General features: G+C 27.1%; 1 protein-coding gene across 2 annotated transcripts; it reads right to left on the minus strand.

The window, feature by feature from the left end:
- Nucleotides 1-9,560: 9,560 nt before the first annotated feature.
- LOC129968970 (nuclear protein AMMECR1-like) lies at nucleotides 9,561-18,086 on the minus strand. Of its 2 annotated transcripts, none has more exons than XM_056083352.1 (5): nucleotides 17,754-18,086; nucleotides 14,017-14,127; nucleotides 13,103-13,217; nucleotides 11,227-11,317; nucleotides 9,561-11,058 (listed from the first exon to the last, which is right to left on the minus strand). In XM_056083352.1, the coding sequence occupies exons 1-5, from the start codon at nucleotides 17,951-17,953 to the stop codon at nucleotides 10,892-10,894; spliced, it is 684 nt and encodes a 227-aa protein (XP_055939327.1). In that variant the 5' UTR covers nucleotides 17,954-18,086; the 3' UTR covers nucleotides 9,561-10,891. The 2 variants fall into 2 exon arrangements, with proteins under 2 accessions (XP_055939327.1, XP_055939326.1); XM_056083351.1 differs by lacking the exon at nucleotides 17,754-18,086 and adding an exon at nucleotides 17,024-17,412 and having other exon boundaries at nucleotides 9,562-11,058.
- Nucleotides 18,087-18,391: the final 305 nt, after the last annotated feature.

The raw sequence follows: 18,391 nt of genomic DNA on the forward strand, positions 1-18,391 counted from the left end.
TCCGCCCTATTGGATGCTGATCAATGATCCATGGGCTTGGCAACAAAATGGATGATACTGGAATCTTCAGGAATTTTGGCGATAGGACCAATAGGAAGCAATTTATACTTAATTGTTTGAGAACTTTCTGTACCCTACTCTGGAAGCTATAAAAGACCGGCAGACTAAGCCGGAGTCGGTCGTATAGTGAGTCAATAACGATTTAGTTGGATCAGTCCAACAAAATACAAGCTTTGAGTGTGTTGAGCTCACGTGATTAGTGAACTGAGCCATGAGCCGAGTCTTGAAGACAATTATGGAAGCAGCGTTGAGTCGTGTGTTAAGTATCCAGTCGTATAGTAGCGAGTCGGCATTTGGGGGCAACTAAAAAGAGGAGACGGAGAATAACAGACGTTTGGAGAGAGTTTCGTGAATAGTTACGTGGATTCTCTCTTTCTGTTGAGTTCTGTGTGACCGCTTTATGTGCTGTTGTAGTTTGCTACTGATTACTACTTGTAGATTACTATTTGTTGTAAGTGCTACCGTGTATTGCTTCTGTATGCCTCGGCTGTGTATTCCATCTTAATAAACGGCGTTGTTTGTTATTGAGGCCTATTGACTGGCCATTCGAGTTGAGATCTCAATAATTTTTCGTAACAATATATATATATATATACATTTGCATCTCGAAACTTTTTTGCCCGATTTTGAATACTGGGTTTCCACAGATGGCAAAAATATAGTTTTATTGGTGAAATATCCAGTAACTGATTTGAATTCTCATATCATATTCTGCTTTCGAGTTTTTATAAATTTAATATGTTACAGATCTATACATGTAACTTCTTTGTACATTTAACCAGCTAGATATCTACCCGCGAAAGCATTACACTCAGATTAAAAAAAATACAGTGTCTCGATTTAAAAAAAAAAAAAAATTAACTTTGATTATATTTGGAGAAAATGTTTTTTTACCATTGACAAAAAAAGGTAATTTCATCAGTGCATAAAAATATAGGATGATAAATACAAGAGCAGATGGAATGTTCTTTTTATTGTAGACTAGACGCCTTTGGCGACCAGCTAATTCGCCAATCTTAATGTTCGTTTAAATTTTAATAATTAAATATTTTACGCAATTCCTACTTTAATAGATTCTTCATCAAAATATTTTAAAACTTCAAATTTTGATAGTCATATAATTCACTCATAATATTATAAAGACCTTCAATCATAACGTAATATGTATCTCTCTAATTTTCTGTTAGCTCCCGTAGAATTTATGCTTTAAATTAAAGTGGAAAGAATTAATCTGCAATTAATATAATAATATATTTTTACTGAAACAAAGCATTTTTTTATAATATGACTAGCCGCCTTTGGCGACCAGCCGGTTCGCCAATCTTAGTGTTCATTAAAATTTTAATAATTAAATATTTTATGCAATTCCAACTTCTTCAGCAAAATATTTTATTCTTCAGCAAAATATTTTAAAACTTCAAATTTTGATAGTCATATAATTCACTCATAATATTATAAAGGCCTTCAGTCATAACGTGATATGTATCTCTCTAATTTTCTGTTACCCCTCGTAGAATTTATGCTTTAAATTAAAGTGTAAAGGATTAATCTGCAATTAATATAATAATATTTTTTTACTGAAACAAAGCATTTTTTTTAATAATATGATTACTGATAATAGAGTCACTGAGCGTTTAAACTTTATGGGCACTAAAGAATATCTTTCTTAATTTATGTAATATCTCAAGAATTTGTCAACAAAATTTTCGCAGATTCATCATGAATGGATCGATTCATTAACAATGTTTCATTTTAAATGCATCAAACACTCAGAAAATAAAATGAATCGTTTAAAATAATCTGTCGAAAACAGGTTTAAAAAAACTACTTAAAAAACGATGTACTTAAAACTATAAGCATATATAAAAATTATATATATAATTAACATAAATACAATTTAATTACAAAAGCATGCAACTAACCTAAAAATAATTTAAATCATTGTAAACAGGTTAAAAAAAACTACTTAAAAAACGATGTATTTAAAACTATAAGCATATACAAAAAATATATAACTAACATAAATACAATTTACTTACAAAAGCATACAACTAACCTAAAAGTAATTTAAATCGTCCGTTGATAATGGTTGCCATGCCAACGATCAGAACACAGTGCGCATGCGTGAATTTTCTTCGCCTTTTACGTAACGCAAATGCGTGAATTTTTCTACGCCAGTTGGGGTAACGCTATGAAGATTAGACATTTTTAATTTCCTTTATTCTGTGCTATTTTAATTCAAAAGTACTTCAGAATGAATCTGAAACATGGATTAATTAACAATGTTTAATTTTAAATGCATAAAACATTAAGAAAATAAACAGAATCGTTTGAAATAATCCGCCGAAAAATCTTAACCCTAGCCTCATTACTGTTGGGAGAAAAAAAGATCTAAAGCCTAAATCATTTGGCGTTGGGGAAAATTGAAGATTTTTTTGGCGGAAAAGTTGGCGGTGGGGAAAATGGAAGATTTTTTTGGCGGGAAAGTTAGTTTTTAATTAATAATTGACTACCCCTAACATTTAGGGGGATGAAAAATAGATGTTGGCCGATTCTCATAGATACCGGATAAGCACAAAAAATTTCATCAAAATCGGTCAAGCCGTTTCGGAGGAGTATGGCAACGAAAACTGTGACACGAGAATTTTATATATTAGATTACTGATAACAGAGTCACTGAGCGTTTAAACTTTATGGGCACTAAAGAATATCTTTCTTAATTTATGTAATATCTCAAGAATTTGTCAACAAAATTTTCTCAGATTCATCAGGAACAGATCGATTCATTAACAATGTTTAATTTTAAATGCATCAAACACTCAAAAAATAAAATGAATCGTTTAAAATAATCGGTCGAAAACAGGTTTTAAAAAACTACTTAAAAAATGATGTACTTAAAACTATAAGCATATACAAAAAATATATAACTAACATAAATACAATTTAATTACAAAAGCATGCAACTAACCTAAAAATAATTTAAATCAAGAATCATCCGTTGATAATATTGTCAACAATCAGAACACAATGCGCATGCGTGAATTTTCTTCGCCAGTTACGTTAGCGCAAATGCGTGAATTTTTCTACGCCAGTTAGGGTAACGCTATGCAGATTATACATTTTTAATTTCCTTTATTCTGTGTTATTTTAATTCAAAAGTACTTCAGAATGAATCTGAAACATGGATTAATTAACAATGTTTAATTTTAAATGCATAAAACATTAAGAAAATAAACAGAATCGTTTGAAATAATCCGCCGAAAAATATTAACCCTAGCCTCATTACTGTTGGGAGAAAAAAAAAACTGAAGCCTTACTCATTTGGCGGTGGGCAAAATGCAAGATTTTTTTGGCGGAAAAGTTGGCGGTGGGGAAAATGGAAGATTTTTTTGCGTGAAAGTTAGTTTTTAATTAATAATTAAAATTTCAAAAAAAGGGACCCCAGGTGCACATTCCCGACCTCTAAGGTATACATGTACCAAATTTGATAGCTGTATGTCAAATGACCTGACCTGTAGAGCGCCAACACACACATACATTGAGCTTTATTATAAGTATAGATTACTGGTAAAATTAGCAGACTATGTAAATAAATTTCATTTAATAATGTCAAAAAAAAAAAAAAACTTTCAGATTAAAAGAAAATAATTTGTCCTTTAATGTTCGATTCTTCTAATCTCTATTTAGTTAAGTATTGTAGGTTTTTTTTAAAAAAAGTGTTGCTACTTTTCTCTTTAATAAAAATATTTTTTAAAAAATTATTAAGGAAAAGGTTTTATTTAACTCCTACACCCTAAACTTATTTTAAAATGTCATAGTAAAAATAATAACATAACCACCATATTTTGAATAGAAGCTAACGTATTTGTTTTTTACACGAGAAGCATATTATTATTTTTTTTTTAATCTGCTGCTCCAAATTGTGTAGAGGTTTATCTTTAAGTTTATTTATGCAAAAAACTTACAAAATTCTTTTGAAAATTTATACTAATATAATGAGTTCATGAAGCAATTTTTAAGATGATTATAAAATTGAACAAAAACAATCATCTGTATAGCGAACTCTAAAAATCTTATGAACTCATTCACTTTTTTTATATATTCAATAAATTATTTTCGAAAACGTTTTAAATAACTATTTAAGTAAAAAAAGTATGATTTTATTTTTCTCAATATTTTTATATATTTCACAATATTACTATTTTATCTCTTAAAAAAGAATGCCTAGTGAGCTTATGGTTAAAAGGTGAGGCTGTGCCACTTTCGATAAATCGAAATAAAAGATAGTTCTAAAAAAATCGAATTTTTTATATCAGTTTTCGAAATATATCGATGTCATAATCATGAATCACGATGCATTAAATCGATATTCACATTTAATTTAAGTTTTTTTATTTACGGTTAGTGTTTTTTTTCCTCCCCCCCCTCTCTCTTTTTATTGTTTTTCCCCTTCATACTTAATTTGTGCTAATATTTCTAGAAATTGTCATATTCTATTATATAAAAATACTTGTTTTAAACATGTCATTTTAGGAATAAACTATTTTCTATTTCCTAACTGAATGATATCATCAACAAATTTATATTTCATTATAATAAAAGAATTATGTATCTTTTATTTTCATATATATTTACAATTCAAGTAACTTTTAAAAGTTTTGTTCATTTTAAACATGCGAACTATTTTCCAGAAATATTGGTAAAGTAGTTCTGTAATAATTTTTAATACCTTCATGAATTAAATTTAAAAATCATACAAATAATTGAACTTCAAATGTATCTGTTCAGAAACAGATGCGAAAAATTATTTAATTAAAAAAATTTATATCATTTATTTAATTAAGAAATTATGGTCCAATTAGAACATTACACAAGATATTAATTATTATTTCATTAAAAATACATTAACTTAAATTTGAAATTCAAAGCCAATATGTTTAATTCGAACGTTGCCTTACTTTCCCAAGCGTTTTTTAAAATTTTTGTTTAATTCTTTCTATACAAGTTTTATAAGTCTAAAATTTGCAATGCACTTCAAAAACTTACGGATATGCATTGTAAAGCAAAAAAAAAAAAAATTTACATTTTACAAAATTACATTTTTTTTTATGAATTCGTTTTAATTGAAGTGCTTTTTTTTAATTATTATTTTTTGATCTGTAACGGCAAATAATAAATATTATTTGCCGTTACATAACTCCCTTGCCAGTAACAAAGTTACGATACACGGAAAATACATGGAAAGGCATGTCCTGGCAATTATTTTATTAAATTGCTTGTGTGATATTTTTTGTATATTAATTTTTTTTACTATTATGAGTATAAAAAAAATGAATTGTTGTATTCGTGAATTTCGATTATAATTAACCCGGCAAAAGCTAAGAACTACGATTCTGGAGCATACGCCGGAGAACACACCTTCATTCCTATCAAAATTTTAATGCAAGGTGTGACCTATTCAGAATTTAAGCATTATGTACAACTTACATAGATTTAAAAGTTGTGTGTATCTTAAATGCAAATGATAGTTGTGGATACCTTGTTGTAAGTTTTATAATTAAAATGTGTGTGCTTATATTACATATAACTGGCATTGCATTATAACACGTTATGATTGTGTTATGCAAATTGAAAAATTAAATTACTTATAAATGCACATTATATTTATTATTCAGAGTTAAAACTGTTATTTTGTGTATAAATGTTGAATGTTTTTCCAATATCAGTTCCTAACCCATTGATGTTCTCGCTCAATTATGCTTGTTTTGAAAATAATATTAAGTTCTGATACTTTAGCTCACATGATTGCTTAAGTGTTTTCTGTTGCAATTCTCTGTTGTAAAAGAGCACGAAGATTCTTTTTTTATGTCATTGTAAATAATACTAAATTGAGATAATGTAACAGGCAAAAATATTGAAAGTCTGTCATATTGAATTGTGTAATTATTTATGTATTTATTACTCAGAAATATTGGGTGCAATACTGAATATATATAGAAGAATCATCGCATGCATTATGTAAGTTAAATGTTGTTATTTTTGTTTTATTTTCTCCTTATGCTCCAAACAATAAGTTGAATTTAATTAAGTAATTGCCAGAACATGCCTTTCCATGTATTTTCTGTGAATCGTAACTTTGTTACTGGCAAGGGAGTAATGTAACGGCAAATAATAATTATTAATTTTTACATTATATATTATAAGTTTTTAAAGCATTGTTGTAATTTTTAAATATTTTCCGTTAACTCATTGCAATAATATTTTTGGCTGTTAACTGTAAATATAATCCGATTTGTTGTGTAAAACGTGCTAGCGCGCGGATTGATTCTGGCGTTGCTATGGTAACCTGCAAGACATCGGAGTCAACAATTTAACAAAAAAAAAAAAAAAAAAAATTGGAATTTAGCTAAGAAACAGTGGTGGAAATTATTTTTATTCTAATTTATATTAATTCTTCAATTAAGTTATTGAATCTCAATAGTAACTAATTCAACATGGCAGTAACGTCTCTTAACAGATCTCGTGATTTTTTAAAGTTTGATTTTAATTTAATATAATAATTTAAAAAAAATATATATTTTATTATTTATAAAATTTTTTATTCGTTTTGCTGTTCTAAGCAACCAAAGACACAGTGGTTTAACTTAATATATAAATATTCTTATTAAATAAACTTGAAATTAAAATGCAACTTCTTTTAGTAAATACAAATATTACTTACTGTAAGATAATACACTATTATAGCCGAGATGTATAGAATGATTGTACCGCGACGGGAAAGAAAAAAAAAAAAAACTTTGCTCAGAATTAATAAAGCAAATAACTTTCAAATTCTTTGTTTCAGATGTAAACAAATATAAAAGCAACTTTTTTTAAATTTCAGATTTCCGTACAATTATATATGCAAGAGAGATTAGTATCAGCGTTTCCAATGCAAGACAACATTAAATGAGAAAGCTTAATCATTTGGCATAAAAGGCTTTCTACACATACAGCATATGTTATGCACTATCTTAACATGGATTTTTTGCATAAATGGCAACAACTCATGGGAAATGAAATTTTGTGCAAATGCCCTTTTGTGAATGGGAATTCTTTCCCCTCCGCCTTTAAGGGCACAAGAATGGACAATGGAAAAGATGTTATCTCCTCCTCAAACGATATCCATTATCTCCTCATGGAATCTTAGGAATTCCAACTCCTTTCAAAACTCGTTTGAGTGCTTGATCGAACTGCTGACACTTATAGAATTTTCAATTATTAAATTTTTGGTAATTTCGAAATTTTAATAATGGCCAAATTTGCATGACTATTTAGAATCAGTCATGGTAATATTTTACGACTGGATTTCAAGGCACTGTTTTATATATTAGTAGAAAGTATATTGGCATTTTTTTAAACTTTTCAGTCCCATGTTTTTCTGTAGTAGGTGTTTTTATATTTTTAGAAATGCATAATTTTTCTAATTTTACATCTTTAAAAAAAATTTGTTTTTCAGTTTCATATTTTTTTTATTACAATATTTTATTTAAGATAAAGATTATTTTTAATGGATAAATTTTATTACTCCGATTTTCTTCACTTAATGAGATGTTGCGCTTTTTTTTCAAATTTTCAAGTAGTTTAAGGTTATATATATATTTTTTTCTTTTCAAATATAAAGTATTTTGAATTGATTTAAAAATTCTGCATTCAATTGACTTAAGAAATTGTTTTTCTGTTTTTAATGTTAAGATATTTTAGTGGTAATTTTTCAATCTTTGAGCTGCTTTTTATTTAATCTTTTTCCCATTTTATCCCTTCATTTTTTTTAAAATTTATTCCGTAATATGTCCAAATCCTGATAGAATAATTGGCTAGAATTTTAATATTCAGAAATATAGCACTGTACTGCTGCTGGTTATTTTTTCATTAAATTTTATATTAATGATATATAATGGCATATTTTTCTTCCATTTGATCATGATCCTTTCCGAAAATTTTGAATGCATTGCTTCATTCGTCAGTAAATAAATTTACCATCCATAATATTAATTATTAATGTTTTACTCATTTTGGTATTACTATTTTTAATCTCTATTTGAATTTTGAAATATTAAATTGAATGATTAATTTTAATTATCTAATATAACTATTCTTAAAATTCTACAACATATTTAAATTAAATAACTATTAAAACAAGAATAAAAATTTATGTAATTCCTATACAAAATTTGGCAAGACATCAAATTCAGGCTTTATTAAAACTGCTTAATTTTACTTGCTAAAAGCATTATTATATCGTTTTCCTATTCCTTTTTTAAAATAAAGAATAAAAGAAACTGAAGTTTTTTTGTTTTCCTTCTTTTTAATCAGCAGTAAGAAAAGTAAAATTTTTAAAATTATATTATTGAAAAAATGCAATATAATAAATTGTAACATTAAGAAATTGCTTTGGCATTGATGCACTTTATTAAAGGGGATTTAACACATTTTCTATTTTTATTTGAGAAGAATATGAATTTTATTACACAAAATGAAACTCCTTTTTATTTGGAGCCATTCTGATTAGTCAGTATGTTAAAAGATACTATTCATAATAAATATAAATAAATACTGATATCACGAAATATCGATGTGTGTTGGACGATATATCGTGATGATAAAGTTTGTTTATCGGCCATGCCTATTAAAAAGCCATAATTTCCTTCATAAATTCATATGAACAGGTATAGAATATTAACTTTTTCCTCCATTGTATTATAAGCCCAGTTCTTCAATTCTGGAAAAGAAATGTGGAATTATAGTAATTCTTTCCCATTATAATTCTGCTACCATTTATTATTTACTATCGCTAGTTAAGCAGACCTCTTTTTCATAACCTATAAATGAAATTCAGCTTATAAGTTCTGTATTCCAGTAGAGTAGCAAGTTTAAAATGGTACCTTGAGCATCACCCCCCCCACTCCAATCTCAATCAGTGCTTTAATAAGAGTAAATGACAACTGGAATTTAGTAGTAGATTTTTGATTTCTTATATTGGCTTTAGATATGACATAAAATGAACAACTAATTTTCCTTCATAGTATTTGTGTCACCTCCTCAAATTTTATGCTACTACAACAACCCCAATGATTATCTACTTTACATGTTTTGTTAAAAAATGTGTTGAAATGAAAATAAATCCAAACATTATTGTCACATTTGACTATAAATATTTCTCATGTTGCAACCTGGAGCTGACGAACTTAATGGTATTGAAATTCAAAATTATTTACTAAAGTGCAATTTATGCAATGCTTGGTTCCACTTCAATAAATTGTACATTATCAAATTGATTATGTTTTCATTGAAGCATCACAAAGCAGGGATGCCCCCATTACAAGATTTAAGCAACTATTTATCTATGTAATGAATTATTAAAAAGTTTAAAATATATAAGGATGTATTGCTTGCAGTTATAAAACAAATAATCATTAAACATTAAGTATTCACTTTTATTTTAAATACATCCATATGATTATTTCACTGATTAATAAAAACAGCAATTTTACATTAATAATTCACCATATAGAAAACATTCTACAATAACAAAAAATAGAAGTATTTATAAAAACTGTTATGATTTTTAAAAACACATATGATATCTAATGATTACATCATTGGCAGAGTATTATCACTTTTTTTTTTAACTTTCTATTAAAAATAGTGTGCTTATCTATTGATGAGAATTAAAAAAAGCTTCTACAACTTTAAATTTTTGAAATGGCCAAATTCAAAGCTATATAGCCTCTGATCTAATGATAATAAAATCAAGTACAAGCAACTGCAATTTCAAGGAAGCATTTGAAATATTTTCCAGTTCTTTTCAAATTTTATAAGTTTAATACAAAATCCTACAACCAATAAATATCCAATAGAATTTCATACATCATACCAACATGATATTTTTTAAAACAAGAACCAATGTTTACAATATAGGTGAAGAGTTATGAAAATGTATTGTAAAAATAAAAGTGGTTAATCAGCATTCTTTGGCATAAATGTATGACTAATGAAATGGGAACAAAACCTAATCAACAAGATATTCAGGACCAGTTAATGGTACCCCAAACTATGATAAAGATATCTATGAGCTCTTTTTTAATTGATGAGATACTTTTTCTTGAAATTTCTTTCAAAATATAGAAATGCATCTTTTGGAGAAAATTTTTTTATTTAATGAATTATTTTTAAGAAAAGAAAAGTATTTTTTTAAAAAATTGTGATTCATGACAGACAGCCAACAACTAGATACTAAAGAATGAGCTGCTCTTAAAAAAAATCAAAATATACAAATTAAGCAACATGATACAATAAAATTAAGTACCAAGACAAATTACTTTCTATTTTCAAAAAATGATTTTCTAATTCAATTACATTAACTGAGATTAGCACTTTTTTTATGCAAGAAATTCAATTTTAATTTTAAAACCATGCAATTATATATATTTAAATTATAAATCCATGTGATTTAAACATTAATTGTTTCCTGTACTCAGCTGTATTTAATCTTCCTAAGAAGATAATTTAAACAATCTAGAATACAGGATAACAAAGTCTGACATTTAAAAGTTGAGCGCAGAAATTTTCTACAGCTTGAGCATGGCAGTTAAATGGCTGACTTATATATCAGGAAATAACTGGAAAAAAATTTCAGGGAGGTGGTTCCTATTTTTAAATTATATTTTGGTAAAGAAACAACTTCTTTGAAGACTGAATATGAAGATTCCTCAGAGAGAGGGAGGCAAATGTTCATTTAGAGAGGTATATGGTTCCACGCCGTCTGAGCCCAGTCGGCGTGAGCGTGGCGTTAGCAGTTACGGCTCCTCCAATATTCCTTGTACTCAGGATAGCTGACAGTGAGCTTCTCGCTCTGGTAGCGAGTAAGACGGATAGATTTACGAACTTCATTACTTATAGTACCCTTGTAGCCACCTTTGCGAAGAAGAGAGTCAATGGTTTGAATACGGTCCCAACCTGTAACAAATTATTATCACAAAAATATTGTCAGAATTTTTTTAAGCAGCTAATTTTTTTTTTCCATCACATAGTCACAAAAAAAAAAAAAAAAAAAAAAAAGAATCAAATCAAAGTATAATAAATTTATATTATAAATTTGAATACATATATTAACATAATTTATACCTTGTTCAGGAGCTACTTCTGGAAGATATGTGGCAGTTCTTTTTGAACCTTTCTCTGTTGTATATTCTATTCGGATCCCATGGATTCCAATCTATCAATAAAATTTGTATAATGTAAATGAAAAAAAAAAAAAAAAAAAAAAAAAAAAACTGATGCTAAATAATATGAATAATTTAAAACAATTATGGAATCAATACTAATAGTGACTTTTATTTCGAACTTTTCATCTAAACTTCTGACAGTAAAATGTATTTTATAATTGATATATGTCAGTTGCTTACAGTCAAAGGCACTCCATACACAAAAAAAAAATTATTTTGCTTTTTTTTTTGCCATATTTATTAATTATCTTAAATTACTGGTCACTGCTGAATTTTCTCCAAGGCATGAAATTGTGACCAATGCAAACATTTTCCACAATTACATTTACAATCTAAAAATATATATTGCAAAAAACAAAATGTTTGCTTTGTTTTAAATAACACTAGCATTTTTCTCTTCTAAGAAAAACCAAACTGAAATTTTGAATTTCAGCAAAGGTGGCATAAATATGCACAATTCAATGAAATGAGAGGATACCATCACCACCATCCATCATGCCATAGGTGTGTGATGCAAGATCCACATTAGCAGGGACATGAACCATTGGCAGCTTCTGGGACTAGTAAGGAATTACCTACATATAATAAAAAAAGCAGCAAAACATGAAGACAATGCTGAATAAGTTCCTGTATTTCAACCAATAGTAATTTTTAAAGAAAATCAGTGCCTGGAATGCACTGAAGTTACGAGGAAAATAAAAGCTATGCCACATTAGATAAATGGGCTGTTAAACAAATATGTGATAAAAGTACTATTTAATAAAAACTGCAAATAAAAAATAAAAATTTCTCCAAATACTAGCATATTTAACAAGCTTAGAACTGAATAAAACAGCATATGTATATTCTCTTAATAACACTCGCTTTATGTATTTAAAAAGGAAAGCATTCTTAACACATAGATTAACTTTTTCAGTTTAAATACTGAATTTTGTAGAACTTAAAAATCAAGATTATAAGATGTGGAAACTGCTTGCAGCATTTCCTAAAAATGCAAATCGGAACAACAATAATTTACAGAAAGTAGTAAGTAGTTCAAGTAAGTCTCCCTTGTTTTCTTAATGCATTATTGACTGGAAATGTCAATTTAATACTTATGACAAGAGATATTGCTTCATATTTTGGAATCTATCTTGTGGATGAGTTTCTTGATTTGTTCATAATAATGGCCACCCAATTTAATGCTTTTATATTCCCTCAGTTTAAAAATAACTCCAATCCATTTAGACTTATTTTCAATATCAAAACGCGTTTTATTTGTTACTCTTTTTGCTACCAATCAATCTTGTCTATCAAATTTTAAACGCAATTATAATTAAAAGAATGCTTGAATCAGATTTAAAAAATATATCATTAATAATTCTTAAATTTGTACACAACCAAAAAAAATATTAAGAGCAGTAAAAAACCTTTCATAGTCACAATTCCCTGCAAATTTTTTAAGGCAAATGTTTAAATCTATAGCAGCAAGAACATCAATTCCTTAAAGCTGTAAATAAAAGAAAAGAAAGACTTTATAGATGTCTCTAAAATCTACAGAATGCTAAAATCTCCATTGAAAAATTATTATAATTGGAGTAAAAAGGGTACAGTAAAAGTATTTTAATAAAATAAACAAAACAGAAAACTCATCCATTCATAATAAGGAAAATGACAACTGTATATAAGTTATACTTTTTTCTGCGAAGAAATAAAATTGTTGTAAGATTTTAAAAGAGCTTCAAAAGAAGATATTTAATAAAAAACATGATTAAAAAAATTAAAAACTTTTATACCTCCCAATCCATGTAATCTTCTCCATCTTCAAAATGTCTCAGTATAGATACAGAAACATGCAACTTCCCAAATTCATCTCTAGTAATTGGGCTAAATCTACTATCTTTAAAAGCACTGTGAAAAAAATTTATTAAGCATTAATAAATTTTTATAACATAACAATATAATTTGAGTCTTAAAATAATAAGTTCCTGTTATACAATGAAAAAAATTCATAAGGGAATTACTTTAAAATCAATAGTCATGAAAAAGAAATATTAAATACCACAGAAAAAAAAGAAGCAAAACTTTAAAAAAACCTTCCAATCTATTAAAAAAATTAGAAAACCAACTTTATGATTTGTCATCATAGCTATATAATTTGTTATCATAGCCATTATGATTTTATAAAGGATTCAAAATTACATACAAGCACTTATTTTCAAAAAATAATGAAGAAAAAGAAAGGCTGTCTTTAAAAGCTCCAATCAATAGGAGAAAGAAAGTCAATATCAATAGCATCATATGTTAATAATGTAACATTTTTTATGCTGCTGAGGACAGATGAAAGAAATTTATAAATACTATATTAAAGTTAAAAATTCAATTTTGCATAATTCAGAAGATTAACCTGCATTCAAATATTATATAAAGGTAAGATTACTATTATACCTGAAAGAAAATTCATTAAATAACAGAAAATTAAATATCTGGTAAAATTAATTATCTCTTTAGAGTTTTATTTCACAATACATATAAAAAAAATTAACAATATTGCATTGTTTTGTTCTATTAATTGATATTCCTAAAGAATATCATATACAAGAAAAAATTTATCAATAAACAGTTACTTACAGCATAATGAAATTCTATGACTTATTATAGTTACTTTTGTTATTATTACTATATTTTGCATAAATTATACATTACTTACCTAGTTACGGCATATTCTCTAAGACCAGAATGTAGGTTCATGGAATTAAAAGTTCCTATGCAACCACGGAGTCTTCGGTCTTTGCCTATCTTCCATGTTACAAATAAGGGACTGCAATTGAGGTGAAAATCTTAAAATGACAAATAAAATTCTTCAAAATGCAATAATAGATTTCTAAATACGGTGCTTAGTTTAATAATTAGATACTAAAAATTAGTTTTGAAAGAGCAAAAATTTATCTTAATTTTTAATTAAAACTAATAATTAAAAAAATTGCTCCAAAGTACATATTTCCATCTTCCAAGGTATATATGATCCAAATTTAGTAGCTATATTTTAAATGGTGGGTTGTAAAGTGCCAACACACACGCACATGTCTTATAATTATTAAGAGATTTAATCATATTTATAAAATATATATAACAAATTAATATTTCAAATGCCCACTAGAATACTGATTTGGCAATTGCAGATCAATCAAACATATGATATAAAGCATTTGTTACAATAAGTTTTAGTCAAGAAATTTATATAATGAAAACCCTAGATGACTATTGAGCAAAAGGTTAATAATTTTCCTAAAATGTTAAGATATTTTGAAAATTTCTAAAATAAAGAATTTAGCTATAAATCTATTTTACAATTTTGGGTTATCTGCATTGCAGACAACCCAAATAAAGAAATATATCTTTGCTAGCCTAACATAACTACTCATTTACTAATATACAGAAATCTGGATATTTAAAATATTATGCTGTGACCCAGAGTAAATTTCAGATCGATGGAAACATAGGCAAGATAAGGATACTACAAGTTGTCAGATCTAATATAGGAGGAAAAAAATACATATGTGTAACAGCATATAAATATTATGGCAAAATTCCTCACATAATTCTTTTAAAATATTTTTTTGCTTATTTTGTTAAAACTCTGCACGATGTCAAATTAATAGTACTAAAAAGAAAAAGATTTACTATATCTGTTCTTGTTTAAGCAGAACTTTATGATTTTTGTAATATATAAAAATCAAAGTCTTATAGATTCTATAAAAAAGGATTTCCGTAAGTGAGGCCCCCAAGAAAAACTTGTCAAAGCTTACTGATAGATGACTTGTAGCATGAATGCTGCACAAACAGAATACTCAAACTCTGTTAATAGACTCTTAAAATTGAAAAGTACTCAGAAAGAGATTATTCTGTAAGAGAAAAGGCACATCGCATAGCAAGTGCCTTTTCTTAGCAATGAACTAGTTGTTCTAATTTAATTGCAAATAGCATAATTTTTATCCAACTTGACAAGTACAATAATTAATATTATATTACCTAAAAAAAACTAAATATGAATTTTTTAATCAATGTTCTTCTTTTATAATAAATAAAAATTAGTTATCTTTAGAATTAAGCTTTACACACACAGATCATATATATATATATATAGGCTTACTTGTCTCAACCCTTACTAAAAATAGGCAACCATTTTATGGATTACAGCTAAGACAATCACAAAACCATTTTAAATACACAAATACACTATTATACCTACTCAAACATCGGAGCAATTGTATTCCTGTTCAATGCCTTGAGTATTAGCTATTTATTCTATATAGCCAATATTACAACACATTGGGATTATAGTGATTCACACTTGGATAATGGTGAAAGTATATAATTTATATTTTTACAAAATATACATTGCAATTTTCATAATGGAATATTCATACTTGTTGGCAATTGAACCATCTTAGTAAGAAAAATAAAATATATAATAAAGTAAATCTACAGTAATATATCTATAACTATATAATAATTCCATCAAATAATTTAATAGCAGATAATCATTTTTAATATGAAAATGAAGATTTTACACCACCAATTGATTTTTTTAATATAATTTTGCATTATTTTATTTAATTTGTTTGTATCAGGATATTAACATAGGTAGTTTTAAAAGATGTAAGCAATCAAAATAGATGCCATGTAATCCCTTACAACTATCTTTTTTAAAAGTAAACCTTGTTAAATGTCACATAAAAAAATAACCAGCATATTTTATATTTTATTCATATTCAAGTAAAGTATTTGACATGCTTCATGTCTACTAAAAAGATTCTCTTCTCTTACAAAATATTAAACTATTATTGAAATTACTTTCTTTGTTATATTTAGTTTCAAGTATAATAAACAAAAGAATTTTTAAAAAATGAATTGTTGATACACAAACTGTAATGAAAGCCATTAAAATTTCTTTAGAAAATTTATATTATTCTATATATTTCCCGGCAAAATGTTTTTAGAATTTAAACTGATCCATACATCTAATAAATTATAATGTCAACCATAAGGAGACTCTCATCATCTTCCCTTCCCTATCCCTCAAAAAACTGAAAAGTTAGATAATTCACATTTTTGTAAACTTAAGAAATTTCTTATTATTGTTACGGTACTATAAAACTGGTCTCGAAAATATCTTAGCAGAAAATATACATGAATAAAAAATAAAAAAAGTTATGTTCAAATCTGATTAAGGAAAAATATTTTTTTTTTTTTTTTTGGCTATTTAGTAACCCCAGTTAAAGCAGAATAGTGGATATACAGGAAAAAAGAAAAAAAAAAAAAGAAAAAAAAAATGCATAATTATACAAGAAATTTTTAATATTTATCACTCAGCAATCTTGATTTAATTTTGTATTAAAAGTTAAAAAAATGAACAAAGAGTAATTATGTATTAAAATTATTTAAACCAATAATACAAAAGATAGTTAACTATTTTATAATTTAGAAAAAAAAAATATACAAGAAAATTAAATGTCAATATGAGCAATTGTTACATTTAAATTTATTGGGCATTTCAGTACTGTCATTATCTTCCTATAATATGCTAAAACTTAATAGTTATAATACAGATAAACTATTAATAGAAGAGAATTCGTAAAAATAAGACATAAGGTAAAAATTTAACGCTAAATATACTTCATAATTAAGAAAGTTGCTGCATTAAAAGTACTTACTAACTATCATTTGGGAAACTAGGTGGTTTTGGAGGATCGTACTGATTTAAATGGCAATACAGGACGTCAAAGCAAAAGAAACACATTTCCACACATACCACCACACCATTTTTATAAATATTTGGAGTATAACTGTGTTGCTGGATTAAACTTCCATTGCCGTTGCAGCAAGTACTTGAGTGATGATTGTTCAATTTTTGTTTCTTAGCACCACAACAACCAGCAGCCATGTTGAAACAGGAGTAAAAAAGCTCGATTGTGAATCGCAGATTACACAAAGAAATCGCGATCCTATACAAAGAACATAAAATTTTTGGTTCAACACAAAGAACAGAAGATACCAACCAAGCCTTTCTGCAAGATGGCAAAACAGCTGTCGCGCATGCTCATGCGGACACAAGAATTAAACCTTTCTTCCCCGAAACAATTGCATCAACGGATCGTTAAATTCGGAACAGATGGGATTTTAATAAACTGAATTTGTTCTATTGAAAATAAATGCCAATATAAAATATCCAAACTGATGTATTTATTCACATTTCATATCAAATAAATGCTTAAAAAAACTGGCAAGCCAATTTTTGAAAATATATTCAAGTTTTTTTCCGAAAAACTTTATAAAAATTGGACGTTGATTTTTAATTATAAAATAATATTTACTTAACTAAATTGTTATGGTCTTTTTGCAAATATAACTTAGAAATATTACTGCAATAATAAATATACTTACTAGCTGTCGTTGGGAAAGGAAGGAGTTTTTGGCGGGTCACTTTTGTTCAAATGCGACCGAAGCACATCAAAACAAAAAAAGCCCATTTCCGCGCACACCACTTCACCATTATTAGGGATACTTCGATAAACGTGACTTACAATGTTACCGTTTGATAGAGAATCATTTTCTTTATTTTTTACATTGTATAGATTTTCCATATTTAAACAACTTAAATTCACACCCTCACCTGAATTCTAAAAGAAAATATGGAACTAAATAAATAAACAAAAGAGAACAATGATCCCGCCTCAACTTTTAAAAGCACACACACGCACAAACAGAACAACAGAAAGAAAATTGCTTACAGTGAAAGATATAGCGCATGCTCAGTGTTGATTATTTTCCCTATTGATAGGGAAATTCATGAATGAGAAAAAGGTGAACGTATTCGAACAATTTGGGTTCGAGACTGTCAAGATCACGTGGCGACGGTTTTTCTTTTTCTATATCTGATTTTTAAACAAATGGCGGGTTTGAAAATATGTCTTTCTTTAAAAAAAAAAACTTTTTCTTACCTTTAAATAACTGCTATCCATTTGCAATTTAGATTAGTAATTTTATTTTAACATTGGAAAAAGAAACGAATACATTGCATC

This window comes from Argiope bruennichi, chromosome 5, assembly GCF_947563725.1.
Source record: "Argiope bruennichi chromosome 5, qqArgBrue1.1, whole genome shotgun sequence".
Classification (NCBI taxonomy): Eukaryota; Metazoa; Arthropoda; class Arachnida; order Araneae; family Araneidae; genus Argiope; species Argiope bruennichi.

Coding starts and splice junctions, on each gene's coding strand:
- LOC129968970 (XM_056083351.1), bottom strand. CDS start 17,253: ATGGCTGCTGGTTGTTGTGGTGCTAAGAAACAAAAATTGAACAATCAT. Junction 11,318..13,102: donor AAGATTACATGGATTGGGAG/GTATAAAAGTTT, acceptor TTTTATTGATAG/ATTGGAATCCATGGGATCCG. Junction 11,059..11,226: donor AGAAGTAGCTCCTGAACAAG/GTATAAATTATG, acceptor AATTTGTTACAG/GTTGGGACCGTATTCAAACC.